Source organism: Apium graveolens, unplaced genomic scaffold (genome assembly GCF_009905375.1).
Source record: "Apium graveolens cultivar Ventura unplaced genomic scaffold, ASM990537v1 ctg6904, whole genome shotgun sequence".
NCBI lineage: Eukaryota > Viridiplantae > Streptophyta > Magnoliopsida > Apiales > Apiaceae > Apium > Apium graveolens.
Genome location: NW_027419881.1, coordinates 46,820 through 68,735, shown reverse-complemented (window position 1 = coordinate 68,735; position 21,916 = coordinate 46,820). Strand labels below are relative to the sequence as shown.

The following is a 21,916-nucleotide window of genomic DNA, read 5'->3' as shown; positions in this document are numbered from 1 at the left end:
ATTGCATTTTCAACCAAAAAAATACCAACAATATGCAATACATCCAACCAATTTGTAAAAACATAGAGGTATACATTGATACCAAATTTACTAACATTCATTCCAACAAGAGCTCAATTCGGACATTACTTTCCAAGTCTAAAATAAACATCCCAACTAAAAATAATAAAACCCAAATTCCAAAGTTATTACATCCAACATTCTAAACATATTTGACTAGTTAATATGTACCACCAGATAGTATCTGGAGGTAGTATCTGGAGGTAGACATCATCTGGAGGAAGATTCCTATAATACCAGATCCAACAGTAAAGTGAGAAGTGATACAGTAGGAAATTCCACTGGGAAAGTACTTACATTGGCATCAGCTGAAGAACTTGGAGGCTCCCTACTAGGGACGGATGGAGTTTGTTTATATGAAGAAGATCCACTCGGACATAAAACAGTTGACTGGGAAGGCTTTGATTCCCCTCGAGATGTCATGCCGTAGTGAGTTGGGAGTAGATGAATCCTATCTATTAAAAAATGTCTGTGTCTAAAGCACAACAAAATTAGAGCTAAGCTTTCAGTTCTCAATATTGAACTTGTATTGATTCAGTGCAGGGCAAGCTCAGACTTTTATACAAACTCTAGGCCATGAAATGAAGGAACTAACAAAATGTAAAAATGCTGAAACATTATCAAAGGATAGACAGTGAATATATCATACAACATTGTAAGTTATATTATAGCGCCATCTTAATAAAAGAACATTCATGTGGGGGTACAAGGTACACCTATTTAACCTATTTACACTTCATGCATGACTCTGTAAAATTATATCAATCTCAATAGTAAACCATGCACAAAGATCGTGTAGAGCATTGATAAAGTCCTGGGAATTACAAGATGTATAACATTACAGGGAAAGCATCCTATAAATCTGATTAACAAATTAACTATACTTTCAGTCTTTTACCCTTTTATCAAGATTGTCTACATAAGTTTGTTGTTCAATTTCTCAATCAAAAGCTTTTTCTCCTCTTCTGGCAGAGAATTGAATATGAAGACCGACTTGTCACCAATATCATCCTTTAGTGGCAAACAAAATCTGTAAGAAATGGCATAAAATCTATTTTTTAAGAACATCTGGAATAAATGAAGGATTTACCTTAATTGGCTGAGTGAACATCCGTCCAGCAAACACCACAAAGAGCGCCATCCACAGACCAAGTAAAGTAGTCTTAAGTCCATCATCCATTAGACCTGTCTGTATTTCCAAAATAACCCATAGTCAGCATAGGAAGCATAGATGGTGCAATAATTTACCATCTCAGACTTCAAAAATAGATACATATTTTGTCTATTATGCATCAGAACTAAATACATTCTTCATTTATGATAGACAAATAAATGGTGTTTATAATAATATCATGTGATTAACTCCAAGATGATCGAGGATTAGCAAAAGCACCATATAGGTTAAAAGGATAACTTGTTTACAAAGAACACATTGCAATTGAGCATCTCAAAGTCCGAAAGAGAGGAAAAACTTTTCCAATTCACACCTTAAATAATGAAGTACTGAGTTTAATGAAAACATTAGCAATTTCGTTAGTTCAAATCAAACAGCAATCATAACTGAATACAACTGAAAATCTCAATGAATTTAAGGAGGTTTTATTCTGTGTTAATTATAAGAAACTGCTTGTGGTTCTGTTTTCTGTTACATGAGAGGTCTGGAATTACTCTAGCAGATAGGTCAAGGTTTTTGATCAAATTCCTATCAAAGTTTCCAAACTAATAAGCGTCAGTGTACAACTTCAACAAAGTAAATACTCATTATTTTAACAAATGTCAAGAAATGGAAAGGTTAGTTGGGTACGGAAAATTACCAAGTGCCCTAAAAGAACTGCAGGAACTACAAATATAAGAACTCCAGCTTCCAACTTCCCATAGCAAAGCCCTGGTCCATTAATAAAAGGAATCGGTATATCATTTGACATGATAAATTAACATTGGAGACACCTAAACTAATATAGCCCCTGCACATTATACTAATTCTAAAGATCGCTCTTGATAATCATTATCTGAAACACTCAACCTGGCACCTGGTATAGAGCTGAATATTATTTAAGAAACAACAGTAAAAACTGTGTTCATTTTCATTTCAAGCTTCGTTAATAAATAACTGACCTCTATAGATATTATATTCAATAGTTGAGGAAAAAGTAGACATCCATTTCATTTGTAGAAAAGAATCATACACCAATCATTATTTTAAATATAAATATCAGAAATTACGAATCAAGCACACAACAAAGAATGAGCAAATTACCTTCCTTAAAGACAAGCCCCGTGAATGCAGCAAAGAGTGGACCAATAAGCCAGACAACAGTTGGGTGGTTGACTACATATTGTACCAAATTCTGACCAGCTGGTTCAGCAAGGGTGAAACTGGTTGCTATCGATCCTAAAACACCAAGGCCCCATAATAGTTGAAGAGTGCGCTTAATCTCAGTTACATAGATGTGGATCAAAAGTAAGGATAGTCCTAACCCAACAGCACCAAGTGCATAGAAGAAATCAAAATTTGGTTTGATCAGATCTGTGAGGAAGGAATAGTCAGGCGGGAAAGCCGTGGAAGCGGCAAAGACAAAGGAGGTAGCAGCAGTCACCAAGCCTGATCTATATAAGATAACCTGCAGAGTATGGAAAAGGTTGAACAAGGAATACCTACTAATGCGTAACACTTCTTTTTTTTATAAAAAAATGGATCGACAGGCTTACAGCCTAGCGAACACCCATCTTGTCTTGATAACAAGAGGTTAAGGGTTAAGACCTCAGTGGGGGCAGGAGTGTGCATATTTAAATTCATGCATATGACTATTTTTTAATGGACAAAGATCTATAATGGCATCATAGTTTTTCGAAGTACCAAACCAGCCAATGTATATGCACAAGGAAAACGATAAGGAATGGCATAATAACAGCGACATGAGCAATTCAATGTTTGGAAAATTTCCATATTATTTTTTGACCGTCAGCCCTTTCAATTTCCCCAAGAACAACTTATTTCCCGAACCCGATAGATTTCGATACTTAAAACAGCAAATAATTTTACGAGATCACCGTATGTAATAGGCAATGACACCAGAACATAAAAGTCATCCTCTTGGTAAAGATGGGTACACTTGCAAAGTTTGCTGAATATAAACACAACAATTACCATTGATGTAGGAAGATGATGACGCAAGAGCTCATTACGGAATTGAGGCCCAATGTGAGTATACATCTCCAGCATGGTAAGGATGCAGGTTATTGAATAAAAATCAAAAAGTCATCCACAAACCATAGTAATTTAGAATGCCAAGGTCCAAATATCCAATGGATTGTTTAAGTTGAAAAAGGCAACAACTATTTCAACATGTTACCGAACATAAAAGAAATGTCAAATTTGTTACATCTAACTTCAAAATGGCTGAAATCGTAAACGGTGTTATAACATCAAGTTAAAAGCTAAAAAATAAACAACTGGCCACAAAGAACTGCCATGACATACCCACCATCACAAAATTCATCACAGATTTTGCAAAATCTGAATAGTAACGCAAGAGAAACTATGTACCTTATTATGCTGTCTACCTCCAGATACTAGCTCCAACCTCCAGATACTAGCTCAATTTCAAGTTTAATTTGCTCTAATTTGAAGCTCCAAATCTTGAATTAAAATTGGGGCTAAAATTAGGGTTTCGGAGAAAAGAGAGAAGAGACGGTTAACAGAGACTAAGGTAAGAAGAGAGAAGAAAGGTAAGAAGACTAAGAGAGAAGGAGGGGAGAGACGAGAGAGGCGAGGGTCGGGGAGAGATGAGAGGGTCGCGGGAGGTTTTTTGGAAAAGGGGGGAAAATATGTTTAGTGAATTTTTTGTTAAAATTAAAGGGGGAAGTGAACTGAAAAGCGGGGGGGAGTTAAGTAATTTTTATTTTTTTTAAAAGGCCATAGACAACGGTTAACAAAATGAACCGATGTCAAAGTTAAAAACATATTTGTGGCCTTTTTAATTTCTGAAGATAGACAACGGCTACTAAGTGAAACCGATGTCAATATGCGTATTCAACATCGCTTTTTACAAAACCGATGTTAAACTGTATTTTAACATCGGGTGCATTACATGCCGATGTCTAAGGACCGATGTCGTATCTACTATTTCTAGTAGTGATTGCGCCCGCAACTGATGCCTCATACCTAAGAATGTTGGTTCTTCTCAGACGCTGCTTCTTTTTCAATTTTATAAATATTTTATTGAAACATGAATAAGGATGTCTTGCTCGTGCTAAAACTTTTTAGGCCTAATTTTGAAATCTAAACATACTTTTAATATTAACTTTTAAATATCGATTTTTTCAAAAAAACTGTAAAATATCAACGTTTACTCAAGTACTCAACATATATTTATATGTATGAGTTTTTTGTAGTAATATTATTATTTTTTTGGTTTTATGTGTTGAGTATCCATGTTCATTTATATCTTTGTTTTTCTCCTACAAATGTTTTAAATGCCTGCCCTACTATGTAGGATAAAAATTTCTGTAGTGTTTTAGAATTCGATTTGAAAGTTTTAGTTAAGTTCTATGAGTAAGTTTGTAATGAAAATAATATTAATAATTATGAAATATGATATTTAATTATTTTGTTGTGTTAATTATTTATATAACATAAATTATATATTGATTAGTGACACAAAATCATACTAATAAAAATTATGTGTTGTAGTAGATTTTTGGCAGAAACTTAGCAGAATGTACCGGGAAGTTACTGCATTTGACAAATATGGGTTACAGTTAAATTTGACTTCCTACGGTCAATTTTATATTTTTTACTGCTTTCGGTCAAATTTATAAATTTGACGAAATTCGGTCAAATTTGCTTTACGTTATGCGGCAAATTCACAATTTTTCAAATTTTAAATTTTTTAGCGGCACAATTCAAAAAAATTCAAATTTTAGGCGCCAATTTAAAAAAAATTCAAATTTCAAATTTTTCAAACATTTGGTCAAATTCAATCGGTCAATTTTAGGCAGTCAAATTTGATCGGTCAAATTTATGTTAAATTTGACCGATTTTGCTAAATTTGACCAGCCTAAAAAAGACCGACACAATTCGGTCAAATTTAACTAAATATGACCTCCGGTGGTCAAATTTAGCAAAATATGACCGAAAATTTTCGGTCAAATTTAGCCGTTTTTGTTGTAGTGCTAGCACACAGGTCCTGCGAGGGATTTTTGTTTATTTGGTACTCTAGACACATTGGCCCTACGAGGGATTATTTAGTTTATTTGGTCTTCTAGTCACATTGACCCGTCGAGGGATTGGTTTAGTTTATTTGGTATCTAGGAATACTGGCTCCTCGCGGAATGGGTTTTGTTTTTTTATGCTTTAGGCATATTGGCCCTTCAAGGGATTGCTTCAGTTTATTTGGTGCTCAAGGCACATTGGTCATTCGTGGGAATGGTTTAGTTATTTAATGCTCTAAGAGCATTGGTTTAGTTTATGGGATACTCTAGGCATACTCGCCCTTCGCGAGATTTGATTAGATTTGAATATAGTTTGACTTTGGATACACTTTTTATTTTGTTGAGGATTGGATACAGTTTATTGACTTTGATTTATTTATTTGGAGTTTTTTTGGATTGGTTATTGTATTTGATTTTAAATTGGATATAGTTTTGATGGTTTCGTATTTGTTTTATTTTTAAGTTGTTTTGGTTATTGGATAACATGGATGATTCTTTTTCTCTGGCTAACTGGATTTCTAATTAATTCTGATTTCAGTTTAGCTACACTTGGATTGCTCTGTTTTCTTTAGTGTTGTTGCATTTTTGAAGATTTCTTTTATGTTTGTTTGCTTTAGATTCTCTTGGGAGCTTTTTGTTATTTTGGATTCGTGACTCTATTTTTGGATTCGCTTGGATACTCTTATTTTCTCTATTGTAGTTTTAAATCATTTGGTTGCAGTTTTGAATTATTTTGTTATGTGGCTCTGTTTTTTGTTTGGGAACCTCTTAATTCACGATCATGAGTTTGAGGTTGAATGTTAAATTATGTAATATTATTATAATTGGATAGTATTATTAATATAATAGTTTTTTGTTAGAATGTTTTTTTTATTATTTATTTGGTTGTTTGCTATATAAACCCCCTCTTTCATCGTAATCGTTGTTTTTGGGGGAGTGATGTAAAAGATGCGCAATACTAAATTTTATTTAGGATAGTTAATTTCACTTTGCATCTCTTTGATTTTAACATCATGCGGCTTGGCTTAAGAACTTTAATTACATTCTCTATGCATCCCTTAGGTTTCTATATCCTTAACCACTCGTGGACCGATTTTCTGTTAATTTTAACCGTTAAGTAACACTTGATTAAGGGTAAAACAGAGATAAAACATTTTTTTATTCCTATTCAATCGTTACTCTACGATCAAAATTGACTATAAATTGGCTAAAAGATGGTTATCGTAAGAGTATATAAAGCTAAAAGATACATATATATTACATAAGTTATTAACCCAATTTGTGTTAAACTGAAATGAAGGAACGCAAAGTAAAATTAATATTGGAAATGCATATAATGATAATGTAATTAATGTAAAACTTGACTTTGACAATTATTTTTCTTGAATATTTGTGAACAAACTCTAGTTGTCCTTGCTGTAAAAGTTGTACACAGTGCTTCAGCAGATTAACAAATATTTTAATTTATAAAAAAGGAAATTTTAAAAATTATATTTTTAACTAGCCATCTAAATCTATACGGGTATATAACTGAATATGCAACAGATATATTCGCATGATTCACATAAATTCACAATATTTAATATTCTAATATATTGAGACTCATATAATGGTGGTGGTCTTCAAGCTACAGGCTAGAAAGTCAGCTTCATATATATGTATCGCAACTGTTAAAAAAGAGGAAAAAACCAGTTGAAAGTGTTCCCTATATTGCTTAATAATCCCCCGGGCCACAGCCACACTACTGAACTTTAACCATACCACGCTTAGTATATATATAGTCAAACGTAACAACTAACACACAGCAAGCAGATGAATGCATGCAAGTTGATGAACATAATATTCCTCTAAGATTGTTAACAATATCCATGGAAATCGCTAATTAACCCACAAATCACTCGTTGTCTTCTGCATGCTATAGGGAATTAGACTACATATACATAAAAAATTAAACTCTCCACCCCCACACAGTTTGCGGTTTGGCTGTATAAGCTGGTACTATTGTAAAAAATATATATATTAAACATTATTTAAGGAAGGGATAAATAATCAGATTTTGCAATTAGCTCTTGAAAATGAATCTATACAGTGCTACTAAAGAATGTTTTTATTTATACAACAACAACAGAGAGACTGAGAGAGATCAATATTAATTCATGGTTACACGTGATGTTTGCTGTTCATGAAAATTCAGGAACACCTTGTTTAAGTGAAATAGGTTCGTTTTTTTTAAAGGAGCTGATATTGAACATGAAAATTAGTTTCAATGATCATAAATGAGCTGTGTCGAGCATTTTGTTTGTTGGCTCACAATGCTAGTTAAACTCTAAATAACTTTGAGATCGAGCGGCTCGAACTCAGCTAACTCAACTAGGCTTGTATAATATTTATCTAGATTCCCTACGGCAAAACAGAATAAAACTGACCACACATTGTAGAAATTTAGGTGGGACGTAAGCAACCATCTTTTGGTCAATTAAGAGGGTTAAACTGGATCAAATGTTATAACCAACCAGGCTTAAACCCATCACATAAAGTGGATGGTTTTAGCTTTTTAACAGACCGATTTGCCATAAAACCACCAATTCCGGCCGTTTAAACTGTTTTTAGTAGTGATTACAAAATAAAATTATTATTAATCACTTTAATGTTTTCACTAGTACATTTTTTTCATCATTTATTAATAATTTATAATTTTTTATATTTATAAATTAACACTTAGTTTTTTTTATAAAAGAACTATCAAACATTTTTTTATCACGATAAAAAGAACTATCAAACGTATTGTTATCACCATTCTTGATATTTTTAAAAGTGCCATCAAATTAAACTTGTAATTTACAATAATTATATTTATACATATATAAAAAATTAAAAAAATTATAAAATTTTGACATAAATAATTTAAAAGTTAACTTACGATTTCTAAAGTGTCTCAATAATTTAAAATAATATTGGATATGTTCTCAAAACTCGACTTAAAAATCAAAATGATATAGACTATAAGAAAAATGTAGAGTATGAGTGTGTATATGGTTATAAAATAAATACTATTATTTGATCTCGATGTTACGTGTAAAAATATAAAAGATACTATTTTAAGGTTAGTCGAGTAAAAAATATGTATGAACTATTAATGTAAAACTTGACTTTCACTACAAAAAAATGGGTAAGTACAACCGGATGAAAATTGGTTGTATTTAATTAAATAGAACCGTTTCCGGTTGTATTTAACTAAATACAACCGGTTTTTGAGAAGTACTGATTAAAATACTAATTGACTGTTAAAATAGCAAACCAAATATATTCTAATCTTCAAATAATTTTTTAAAAAAAAATCGGAAAGTACTAAATACAACCGAACACAATCATATTAGATAAAAACAACCGAATTTATTTGAAATTATAATTTTCATAAAGGCGGGAAATTTTCACCCACTTTTGCAACTAAATTTTTTTTAAATGCAGAAAATTTTCCGCAATATTTTAAGGTTACTCTAATCTACAGTTCCATAATATATTTTTAAAAAAAATCTTATTTTGTATAAAAATTTAAACATAATATTTTAGTTTAAAAGAAAAAAATATTAAAATAATTTATGGAATTATATTTTATGGGAGCATAATTAAAATGTGTGTCGAACACTGTCCCCCAATGTAAAAAAATGGAGGGCCGAAGGGAGTACAATTTAATATTTTTATTATCATCGTATATTATTTAAGATGTTTAATTCGTAATTAAAATAAAATGCATCTGTAAAATATGAATGAATAAATTATATTAAAATGTTATTTAATTGATTGAAAAGGTAGAGTACTGAAAATATTAAGTGTGTTATTCTGAAATAATTTTAAATAGAGTGATAATTTATGTTGAACTAAAAAAAGATAATATAATTAAATAAGTTTCATGAAAATCGAATCCAAAACTCGAAAACTTGAAAACTCAATAATAAACCTAATAGGCTCGAAAGATTGGTAAGCTCGAAAACTCGTTAAAAACTCAATAAGCTCGAAAACTCGATAAAAAACTTGCGAACAACTCGAACTCGACTCATTTATTTTACTGGTCGAGTTGGAACATAAATTGCAGGTTCAATTATTTTGGGCTCGACTCGATTAAGTTAAAGCTCGAACTCGAATATGATAAGCACCCTCGACTCGACTTTAATTACGCCCCTATCCTTGGTGAGAGATTATTTGTTCTCTCCTTTATTTTAAGTGTTGATTTTGATTTCGTGATGAAATTTTCTATTAGATTGCAATTATAGTTGATCGCTTAAACGATAATTATAAATCCTATTTGATAACCCGTATGAAATACGGGTCTGAGATTAAAAATATCAAATTAGTATTTGTAGAGGATTGTAGCTCAAAACTCGTGTGAAATACAGATCTAAATTAAAATATTAGATATTAAATTGATACTTGTAAAAAAAAATTGAACATGATCAAAATGTATAATAAATAATAACTATTAAATTAAGTAGTTAAAAATAATCCAATGAAGGTGTGGTTATGAAATTTTAAAATTGTTAGATTTAAAAATTATTATAAATTTAGAAAAATACTTACTTATTTGAGGAGAATCGATATGGATGAAGCCTCCTTTGCAACATCTAAAGCCTCATTTGCAACAAATTAAAATTCGAAAGTCCTTTGCGACCTCTTAAGCCTCTTTAAGCTAGGGTTCAACCTAATTGGGATTTGAACTAATTGCAAGATTAAGAATATATGGTTTTATTTTGGGCGTTTAAATTTAGGGTTCTTTATTGAGAGTTTTTGAAAATTTAAATGGGAAAGTATGGTGAGGGAGTGTGAGGAGCGGGGAAAATAATATGTCTAAAATAGGGGGAAATAAAAATAAAAATGGTAAAATTTGACTAAGTAAGGGAAAGTGGGGAAAAGAGATTTACATCTTTTTTTGTTTTTTTAAAGAAAGTACTTATGACATCTATTACAAATTGAACTAGTTTACTAAGCCGCGATTCGTAGCAGCCTTCTAAAATAATATTTTACTTCTTTCATTTTGTATTTTTTTTCGATATTCGTCCTTTCGAAATTATCAATAATAAATAAATGTAATAGATTAAGAAGTTTGAAAAGCATTTCTCTCGTTAAACATTATCGCTCTTTCATTATTCACAAATTTAATATCATAAACTTATATTATTTATTTATCTCGTTAAACATAATAATTTTTTCATTATTCACTAGTACAGACTGGACTTTTAGCGTCGGTCAAAACAGCACTAAGGCGTCGGTCAAGTGGCGAAGTAAGTGTGGGGGACGCTATATGTATGGATCTACAGCGTCGGTTAAACAAGCGACACACAAACATTAATTGCGTCGGTTAAGAGACACATGTCGTAGGGTCATCAACCGACGCTATAGGTTGACTTATGGCATCGGTGTTATATATATAACCGAAGCTATTTATTGCCTTCATACACGTCGGTTGGACAAAATGTCGACGCTCTTGGTTTGATGAATTGCATCGATCAGCTTAAATGCCGACGTTGTTGGTTCTCACCTGTTGCGTCTGTTCACTAATATGTCGATGCATCAGTTGTTCATGATATACGTCGTGTTATTTAACCGACGCTATTGCTTCTCACCAAATGCATCAGTTAGCAGAAATGTCAACGCACTTGCTTCTCATTAGTAGCGTCGGGTCGCAATAATGCCGACGCTTTTTGTCACAAAAAATTTAATTTTTTCCCTGTTTTCTATTGATATTTTAAATATTTTCTATAAACTTGTTTCATTATACAATTAATACTAATATCCCAAAAATACAGTATAACGGAAAATTAAATTGTACAACTTAAAATTATATATTACAATAAATTTAGAAAATTTTGCAATGGCACTTGAAAGAAAAGTATATATTTAATTACAAATACCATCCAACTCTTTCTATTATGGTTCCCTTACATATAAAATAACACATACTTCAAAATCTTCAAGTCCCTCTTTTCTTTCTGCAAATCGAGATCACAAAACTACATCTTGTCTTTTAACACGAACATGAGATGCTTTTAAATGCTTGACCATCTGTCCTCATTTTTCTCTGAAATTTTCAAAAAATATTAAATTCACAATCATGCAAATTATAACCAACACAAAGGTTATATATTTCAATTAAATGTTTGAAATAGCAAGGTAAAATATGGTTTTATGCTTCTTTACACATATTGTAAACAAATAAAATCAACCAACACATCCAATTATAAAATGGTTATATGCTTCTACCAAGTACTTATAGCACAAATAGAGGATCTAAAAGTTTCAAAAAATTACTTGTTACAAACATTCTAAAGTAAAAAATTGTGCCCAAAGCTCTCGTATATCTTTAATTTCCTTTTTGGTATAGTTCCTTGAACCAGGACCCTTCAAAATATATATGAAAGATAAAGTATTAAAAAAATCTCTACTTGATCAATATTTGTAAAATAATGTTGAGATTATTTTTCTTACCACTTTCCAATTTGTGGTGAAATTTTTTTAAGAAAGCATGATTATGTCGTGCATGTACCTCATAACGAAAAAACCACACTCCGTGCCTCCTTCTTGTTGAGGACACTACGCATAAAGCAACATCATTTTTCAAGTTCTGTATAAATAAGCAAAAAAAAGATCAAACATGTAAACAAGTAATACCTGAACCTCAGAATGATGTCAGAGAAATTCTTTTCTATTATTCATTAATCCACCTTCTTGTACGTATAATTTAAACGCCCTGTGAATTAAGCATACATCAATATTCACATTTATTATGAAATTAGAACCATACGTTATGCAAAACTAAAATTCATATTTAACTTACGTCCGGGAAGGTGTTGTCAAGCGTATTTTCCGTTCTTATTTCAATGGATCAAACACATATATAGCACTTTTCTTGAGACAAAAGAGGAGCAACATCGAATGGTTGCTACAATGATACAAATATATGTAATAAATATTTTGGATTACACTAGTAATAAAATTAGTGATAGAGACTTATTTTGTTCTTATTCTTGGATGTATGGTGCTAGGATAAAAGGTTTATTTTTATTTTCTTCCAAAATATTTTTCATGTAATCAGCTGCTTCCTGTTGACATTGATAGTCACGATTATGTGTTATGGCTAATCTAGATGGCAACATGAATCCAAATATATCTTTGCACAAAGTGCTAAAGTACCTACAAAAATTACATATCAGAATAAGAATGTGTGTTGATAGATTTTAAAGTAATTAAGGAAGAAAAAACTTGTTCTTACTTTAGAAATTTTTCCAAAATGGATATGTTTAACCAACTCATTTTCAAATTGATCAACATCTTCAGGCGTGATGTATATTGGATCCTCTCCATTTTCTTCATACTTAAATACCTCACTTTTTTTAGTGGAAGGCCTCTTATTAAGCAAGAAACGTAGAGATCGACAATGCTCACTTGAGTGTATGTCATCATCAAGCAATGGTGTGGTTTTCTTTAGAGGAGTCACTGAACCTTTGCTTTCAACTTTTTTTGGCACCTAAACATTTTTCTTGAGGCTAGTCCCTCCTTATTCTTCTCCAATAATATCGGCTCCTATAGTCAAAGACAATTACAAATATGAAAAACTGCAATTAAACGAGAGAACAAAATTCTTGAATAAACTTTCACCTCACAAGACATATACCTGTCCTAATGTCACAAGATCCTTCGGCCATTAAACAAAGCTACCCACTGCATTTCCTACCGTCTCATGTTCATCACATGGCACAGGAAGTGGAGTTAGTTGATATTCAGCTACAACATCATCAACTGATACTTTGACATTGTGAGGCACAATCGGGCTATTATGAATCATATTACCCCCCCCACTATTTAATGGAAAAACAGTCCCCCTTGATGCAATAACTCTCCCTTTCTCCAGATGTATCACCCAAAGACAACAAAGTGTTGTAGCCTGAAATGCATAAATTAGCATATATACAAATAAAATATGTCAAACAGCTAGAATCCTCTTTGTAAATTAAGAATTAACATTTAACCTTGGAGTTTAGATATGCCTCGAATTGCAATCGGTAGTAGATGTTACATTAACATGTGACAATCATGTGACTTCATACCGACCAGCTTCAAATCTTTCATTGAGACAAAGTTTTTAGGGTTTGAGGAATATCCAGATGGAACTTTCACGCCAGATAAACACTCACAAAAGCTAATTTTCTCTTTCCTTGATAATGTATAACACGCTGGAGGTAGATATGCACGTTTACCAGATTGTTTTACTGTTAACTATGTTCGTACACCCATCTCTTGCAGGTCTAATCTGGCTTTCACCCCATCCTTTGTCTTACCAGGTATATTCAAAAGTGTTCCGGTAATGCTTTCACAAACATTTTTTTCGATATGCATAAAATCAAGATAGTGTCTAACTTGCAAGTGCTCTCAATATGGAAGATCCCAAAATATAGATCTTTTATTCCAAATGCTACTAGTGGTTGGCTTTTTATACAGTTTCCCAAGTACAACATCAATATTTTTAACTCGTTCAAACACCTCCTTCCCGGTTAAAGGCAAACGAGCCACTCGAGTCTCGATAGTCCCATCAAAAGATCTTTTCCTCTTACGATAAGGGTGAGCAAGGGGAAGAAATGTACAATGACCCATGTATACATTTTTTTTGCAATTTTTTAGACAAATGTCAATAGTAGCATCTTCACAAATCGAACATGCATTAGCTCCTTTAATACTGTACCATGAAAGGTTTCCATAGCCATGAAAATCACTTATGGTGCAAAAAATCATGGCACGCATGGTAAAATCTGCTTGCTTGTATGCATCATACACCCTTTGCCTTGATCCCACAATAACTTCAGATCTTCAATAAGTGGCTAAAGATATACATATATATTATTTCCGGCTTCTTTAGGACCGGGGATTAGCAATGTCAACATGATCTACTTGCGTTTCATGCAAAACCAATGAGGCAAGTTATAAATTGTTAGAAGAACTGGCCAGGTGCTAAGTTGAGAGCTTATAGTGCAATATGGGTTTATGCCATATGCACAAAGTCCTAGTCAAAGATTTCTAGCTTCTTGACCAAATTCTGGGAACTTTCCATCAATGGTTCTCCACTATGAAGAGTGTTGAGTGGCATTTATGACACTCTATAATGCTCTAATAAGCTTTGGATTGGTGCATTTGTACTCAAGTTGTTAAGTGTTTTAACGTGTTTTCTAGTGTTTTTGCATTTTAGGCATTAATCTATGAATCAGGTGAATTAGCATAGTTTTGGTGCTAATATGGTGTCTAGGTGGTATTGGAATAAAAGTTCGTTAAAAGCCGGCTCGAAGCTGCAGGATAAAGAAAAAGAAAAGAAGTTATTTCTGGCAGAAGCCCAGCGCGCCCACGCTGAACAAGCGCGCACCCGCGTGCCGCGCCGTGTTGGGATAATAAAATTTTGATTCTATTACAATTCTATTTTCTGGACTCCTGGGTTGATTGGACTGCTATATATTGATAACTCAAGATCGTTTTTTAATAAGGAGACTTACCAGAGCACAAGGTGAAGACAGCAAGAGACCTATAACACAATTCAACAAAGGCGAAGACGATCTAGTTTATTCTTGTGAATCTTTATTTTGAGTTGTAATCTTGGATGCTTGTTTCTTGTTTTGTTGAACCTATACTCTTGTTTGTACTTGGTTTTAATTATTCGTTATAAAGACTATGTTTGATATACCATGCTTTCATTGGAACCCACGTTGATGATGAGTCTGATTATGGGCTAGTCGTTATCGTGGGGTTCTAGCGGATTTATTTATGGATTTCTTTATTTAAATTGTTTAATGCCTTAGCATGTGGTGATTGTATGATATCCTAGTATTGGTTGTGCGTATTCATCTTATGAGCGTCGTGAACTTATAAGATAGTGTGTTAATTCTTAATGAAGTGAAAGTAATTTAAGGCTTTAGAACTTGTCATGCTAGCATACGTTCATGTATTTGATATGCATGAATTGTAGGTAATTTTAACCATCTTGTTTTCCCTATATAATCAAGATAGATAACTTGTGCTTAAACCGTTATATTGTCAAATTCTATAAACATATAGGGTCTCAATATAATTGGTGTCTATTCAGCTTCTATCTCTTTTGTGGATGTCTGGTAGTATGGTACTCGTGCAACGAAAGTTGGCGTTTATCAGTTTCGTGTAGTCTGATTAGTGTCATCACCATTGCATGTTAAGGTTGAGAACAATAAGGCTATTGAATGAAGTATCTAATGAAGTTAGAATCTCATGTTGTCATATATATTAATTCAGTCAATCTTATTCTCGTAGTTAAAATAGTTAGCGTAAGTATTAGTTATAAATAATCTCAATTTGTTATCGTCTTAGCATTGAATAATAACCATACATTGTTGCTTAAGTGCGTAAATTAATTAGTTAACCTATACAGTCTCTGTGGGAACGAACTAGAAAAGATTCTATACTACTTGTGAACTCGTATACTTGCGTGTATTATTAGCGCGTGTTTAGCGACTAACAAGTTTTTGGCACTGCTGCCTGGGACTGTAGTGTTAATTGATAGTTTATGTGATTTCCATCAGTGGTCGTTAAAGTTCATTGACTCAGATATTGTTACTTATCTGTTTCCTTGTTTTATTTCAGGTGTTCTAGCGAGGGTGTATGCATACACGTTCGCGTACTCGTAAGAGAACACTGGATAAAGCCGAGGAAGAACTTGTGGTAGTTTGTAAGGAAGATTTTGAGGAAGAAAAGAAGTTTGAAGAAGAATAGAAAGTTGAAGAACCAGCTTTAGTAGAGATGGGTGATCAAGCGGAAAATCCGAAGGCTTTGATGGACTACTCTCAGCCTAAGATTAATGACATTCAGTCAAGCATCATCAGACCAGCCATCAGGGCTAAAACTTTTGAGATCAAGTCAAGCACGATTCAGATGATACAGAACTCAGTTCAGTTTGGGAATTCTCCTACTAAAGACCCCAACATGCACATCAGTGATTTCATCGAGATATGCGACACTTTCAAATTCAATGATGAGACCGAAGATGCTATCAAGTTACGCCTTTTCCCATTCTCCCTGAGGGACAAGGATAAGTGTTGGTTACACTCTCTGCCAGCAGGATCTATCACCACTTGGGAGGATCTCGCGCAAAAGTTTTTAACTAAATTCTTCCACATGGCGAAGACTGCTGTAATCACGAATGCTCTTACCCAGTTTGCTCAGCAAACAGGAGAATCTCTGTGTGAGGCTTGGGATCGATATAAGGAGATGCTAAGGAAGTACCCACACCATGGCATGCCTGATTGGATGATTATCAACTATTTCTACAATAGATTGGGTGCTACGTCTAGACCCATGCTTGATGCAGCATTAGGAGGAGCCCTGTGGGCTAAAAGCTACGATGAAGCTTATCAACTTATTGAACTGATGGCTGCTAATGAGTACCAGAATCCTTCCCAGAGACTAATACAAGGGAAAGTTGCAGGAATTCTGGAGTTGGACGCAGTAACTGCTATCGCTGCTCAACTTAAGGCTTTGACGATGAAGGTGGACACTTTGGCTAATTATGGAGTTAATCAAATCGCTACTGTCTATGAGCTATGTGATGGTGCCCATGATACTGATCAGTGCATAATTTCTAGTGAATCAGCTCAGTTCGTGAGCAACTTCCAGCGATCGCAGCAACCAGTGCCATCCACCTATCATCCCAACAACTACAATCATCCCAATTTCAGTTGGAGCAATGCTCAGAATGCGGTTCAACACCCTTATCAGCAATACCCAGCTAAGCAGTATAACCCTCCTGGTTTTTAGCAACCACGGTATGCACCTAGACAGCAACTCCAGTTGTAACAAGCTAATGAAAAATCTGAATTATAGGAGTTGAAGCTTATGTGCAAAAGTCAAGCTGTTTCTATAAAGACCTTGGAAAATCAAATTGGGCAAATTGTCAATGCCTTGCTAAATTATCAGCCCGGTACACTACCTAGTGACACTGAAGTGCCAGGAAGGAAAGAAGCTAAAGAACAGGTAAAGGCAATCACTTTAAGGTCTGGAAAGGTTGCGAATCCCGAACAAACTCAAGAGTTGACTGTAGAAGCTGAGGCTGAGAAAGAGATCGAGCAACATGAGAAAGATGTGGAACCAAGGAAAACTACTATTGAGCACACTCCGCCTGAGAGTAATACATGGGAGAAACAGATCTATCCTCCACCACCTTTTCCCAAGCGGCTACAGAAGAAAAAGCTAGACAAGCAATTCGAGAAGTTTCTGGAGGTGTTCAAGAAACTTCATATCAACATACCTTTTGCCGAGGCTCTTGAGCAGATGCCTATTTATGCAAAGTTTATGAAAGGTATTCTTTCTCGGAAGGTGAAGCTAGATGATTTAGAGACAGTCGCTATCACGGAGGAATGCAGTGTTGTGCTGCAACAGAAGTGCCTCCGAAGCTTAAAGATCCAGGAAGCTTTACTATTCTGTGCACTATTGGAAAAGTGTCTTTTGACAGATGCTTATGTGACTTGGGAGCTAGCATTAATTTGATGCCCTTGTCAATCTTCAAGCAGTTGGACTTACCTGATCCCAAACCGACTTATATGACCTTGCAGTTGGCCGACCGTTCTATTATATATCCGTGAGGTATCATGGAGGATGTCTTGGTCAAGGTTGATAAACTCATCTTCCCTGCTGATTTTGTAATTCTTGATTTCGAGGAGGATAAGAAGATTCCCATAATCTTGGGAAGACCTTTTCTGACGACAGGCCGCACCTTGATAGATGTGCAGAAGGGTGAGCTCACCATGCGAGTTCTGGATCAGGATGTCACTTTTAATATGTTCAATGCTATGAAATTCCCTACTGATAATAAGGAGTGCTTAAAAATGGAGTTGGTCGACTCGGTGGTAACATCGGAACTTGATCAATTGCTAAGGTCTGATGCCTTAGAGAAAGCCTTATTGGGGAATTCAGATAGTGAAGATGATGAAGGGGAAGAACAATTGTAATATTTGAATGTTTCTCCTTGGAAAAGGAAGATTTATATGCCTTTTGAATCTCTTGCAATGGAGGAATTGAACAAATCTCCAAAACGCCTCAAGCCTTCTATTGAGGAAGCTCCCACTCTTGAGCTTAAGCCTTTACCTGAGCATTTGAGGTATGCGTTTTTAGGTGATGTATCTACTCTGCCTGTTATTATTGCATCTAACCTTTCAAGTAGTGACGAGGAAAAGCTTTTGAGGATTCTGAGAGAGTTCAAATCGGCAATTGGATGGACTATAGAAGACATTAAGGGAATCAGCCCTTCTTATTGCATGCATAAAATTCTATTAAAGGAAGGTAGCAAGCCTACGGTCGAGCAGCAAAGAAGACTTAATCATATCATGAAGGAAGTAGTGAAGAAGGAAATTCTTAAGTGGCTAGATGCAGGGATCATCTACCCTATTTCTAATAGTTCATGGGTAAGCCCGGTTCAATGTGTGCCGAAGAAAGGTGGAATTACTGTGGTAGCAAATGAGAAGAATGAGCTTATTCCTACAAGGACAATCACGGGGTGGAGAGTTTGCATGGACTACAGAAAGCTGAACAAAGCCACTAGGAAGGATCACTTCCCTTTGCCCTTCATTGATTAGATGCTCGACAGGTTGGCCGGTCATGAGTACTATTGTCTTCTGGATGGCTATTCGGGTTACAATCAAATTTGTATCGCTCCAAAAGATCAGGAGAAAACTACCTTCACTTGTCCATTTCGACTAATGACAGAGTGATATTTTTGATACAAATTTTTAAATTAGTGACTCATCTGAGTCAGTTTTGTAATCAGTGACTTACTTGATACATTTGCACGCAGTAAGTGACTTACTTGATGTTTAACCCGTTATATTTATAAATTCAACACTTAGTTTTTTTTATAAAAGAACTATCAAACATATTTTTATCACGTAAAAAGAACTATCAAACGTATTGTTATCACCATTCTTGACATTGTTTAAAGTACCCTCAAATAAAACTTGTAATTTGCATTAATTATAGATATATATATATATATATATTAAAAATTTTGACATCGACAATTTGAAAGGTAACTTACGATTTCTAAAGTGTCTCAATAATTTAAAATAATATTGGATATGTTCTCAAAACTCTGACTTAAAAATTAAAATGATATAGACTATAAGAAAAATGTAGAGTATGAGTGTGTATATGGTTATAAGATAAATACCATTATTTGATCTCAATGTTATGTGTAAAAATATAAAATATACTCCCTTACTTCCCATTTGTTTACACTTTTTTTTTATGTCACTACCAATTATTTATATTTCAAAATTTTTCAAAAATAGTTAAATTTTTATAATTTTTAAAATAATCACATCTACTACATATGCTAGGGATGGAGGGAGTACTCCTTCAACAATAGTCTAGTAAAAAATATGTATGAACTATTAATGTAAAACTTGACTTTGACAATTATTCTGCTTGATTATATGTGAACAACCTCGAGTTGTCCTTGCTGTAAAAGTGGTACACAGTGCTGCTGACAACCATTACGATTAAAATAAGAATCTGTAACTATTACAATAATATTAATTTGTTATAGAACTGTTGAATATAAAAGCAGCAAATGAAGGTACCTAATGCATATAAAATAGGCTCTGAAAAACCATAGCACACAACCTGGCTTGTATATAAATTACTCGAGGGATCAATTATTACAAAGAGGGAGGTTATAGATACCTTCCCGAGCACACTTTATTCTGTGGTGATCTCTCTTATAACACAAAGCTTGGCGAAGAACAAACACACTGATACAAATAGTAAAGTACGTAGTACATTTATTTTGATAGAATGCTACATGCATCCATCAATATTATTTGTTTTATTCATTACATCTATTAAGTGATGTATATTAAATACATCTTAGATGTTTAAATCAACCGGAAAGGACCAAGGATCATGGTGACACCATTCAACGAGTTAGCTACGATCCCAGTTACGGTAGCTACAAGATTTCCAACGGCGGGGAGGGTGGCGTTGCAGTTAGACAGAGGGGTGGTAACAACTACTCTACATTGGCCAGAGCCAAACAACAGAGAAATAATGTTGGTTAAAAGGCTTAGTACAGAACGGATAATCAAGGTAAAACCCCCTTGTGCATTTGTTGTTGTATTTGCCAAAGTTGTATTTCCGCAGCGCAGTTCCACCGACGCATCTGCATGTTCAAGTACGTGCGTTAACAACGACATACAAATTAAATATTGGTCTTTTATCTATATATAAATTATAGTTGAAGTGCACTGCATATTATATGTGTACTCACTAGGGAAAGGTGGGGGCATAGTCCCATTCATGGGAAGGGTGGTATTGACGGCACAAGAGACGACCCCGCTGGCTGTGATGGTAACGGTCGGTAAAAGGCTTTGAGCTTCAACAGAGGACGGAGCCGCCATGAATGCGGAAATCAAAACCAAGAGGCTGAGGAAGACAGAGCTGTTAAGGGAGGCCATTGATGAGTTTCCAACTTGAAAATGAGGAAAAACTAAAAGGTGTTTATATGTTGTTTTGATGGGAATTTCAGTATTGTGGACATGCTTATTTATACTACTCCATCTGGGCTAGTGACAGGGTTGGCTGACATCAAAGCAGTCACGTACTGTTGTCTTTTCAATAGGGGTCATAGTTTGAACAATATTGTCGTCTAAGGGCATGCCATGACAACTGGTGATGCAAATGACAAAATTGCCGCCCTCTATTCCCTGATCACTTTCAATTCAAATGAGGGTTTATCTAGGGCACAAATTAGACCCTTGCTTTTATGCAATTTTATTGAGCTGACTTATTGTTATTGATGGTGTTTTTTGTGCATATAATTATTAATAGAAGTCAAGTGTTTTTTTATGGTGTTTTTGTGTTTTTTGTAAAGTTCAAGGTTTTACATGATAAAAGTCGATTAATAATATTTGTCTGCTGGGTCTGGGGTGTCGATCCTGTATATTGTATATGAGAAAATATTATACTTGCTACCATCAATCACCTAACTATTTTATTTAAAATAAATAAAACTTCACATATATACGGGAAAAAGTTTACTAATGTTGCAGAGTAATAAAATATAAAGGCAAGTGTTAGCCAAAATATCGGAAAATGGAGAGTTATCGATATTATTATCTAGAATAGGTGATTTTTCGCAGATTTGGTCAAAAACGAGTCAAAATCGGACGACGTCGGAGCTCTGATGGACAAAACTTGGAGTACTTGTTGAAATATGGTACTCTATAACAACCAATTTCAAAATTATTATAATATCTTTCAATTTTTTTATTGTTTACCCTCGATTGTAATGAATTTGGAAAATCATGACAGTATATCCGATATTTTGTTAAATTTACAGTTTTGTGTACAGTTTTGAGCATTAGCATGCACAATTTTCTCATCCTCTAGAAAAGCTTCTTGTAACGACCGAGAAATTACATTTGTATTATATTATAATAATGATAAATTATGTGTATTATTATGTGATTAAATGTGTTAAGTCATTAAACCCTAACTGCTATGTGTTATGTGTTGGCTGTTTTGATCCAAACGTGTTTTGGATATTTATTGAGCATTTTATCGTCAGTTAAATATTTTATATCAAAACCCG

At 33.9% G+C, this 21,916-nt stretch overlaps 1 protein-coding gene, 1 long non-coding RNA gene and 1 other non-coding gene across 3 annotated transcripts; all 3 read right to left on the bottom strand.

Annotated features, from left to right (window-relative positions):
• Positions 1-939: 939 nt before the first annotated feature.
• On the bottom strand, positions 940-3,283 carry LOC141703636 (uncharacterized). Its single transcript, XM_074507096.1, has 5 exons — positions 3,104-3,283; positions 2,318-2,681; positions 1,875-1,945; positions 1,151-1,249; positions 940-1,071 (listed from the first exon to the last, which is right to left on the bottom strand). Exons 1-5 carry the CDS (start codon positions 3,281-3,283, stop codon positions 976-978), a joined length of 810 nt encoding a protein of 269 aa, XP_074363197.1. The 3' UTR covers positions 940-975.
• A 13,184-nt stretch (positions 3,284-16,467) lies between these two features.
• On the bottom strand, positions 16,468-16,574 carry LOC141703642 (small nucleolar RNA R71). Its single transcript, XR_012567626.1, has one exon. It is a non-coding gene; the product is annotated as a small nucleolar RNA R71 (small nucleolar RNA).
• A 3,365-nt stretch (positions 16,575-19,939) lies between these two features.
• LOC141703639 (uncharacterized) lies at positions 19,940-20,827 on the bottom strand. Its single transcript, XR_012567624.1, has 2 exons — positions 20,594-20,827; positions 19,940-20,485 (listed from the first exon to the last, which is right to left on the bottom strand). It is a non-coding gene; the product is annotated as an uncharacterized LOC141703639 (long non-coding RNA).
• Between the last annotated feature and the right edge of the window lie 1,089 nt (positions 20,828-21,916).

Coding starts and splice junctions, on each gene's coding strand:
- LOC141703636 (XM_074507096.1), bottom strand. CDS start 3,283: ATGCTGGAGATGTATACTCACATTGGGCCTCAATTCCGTAATGAGCTC. Junction 1,250..1,874: donor CAGTTCTTTTAGGGCACTTG/GTAATTTTCCGT, acceptor TTGGAAATACAG/ACAGGTCTAATGGATGATGG. Junction 1,072..1,150: donor TGTTCACTCAGCCAATTAAG/GTAAATCCTTCA, acceptor TTGCCACTAAAG/GATGATATTGGTGACAAGTC.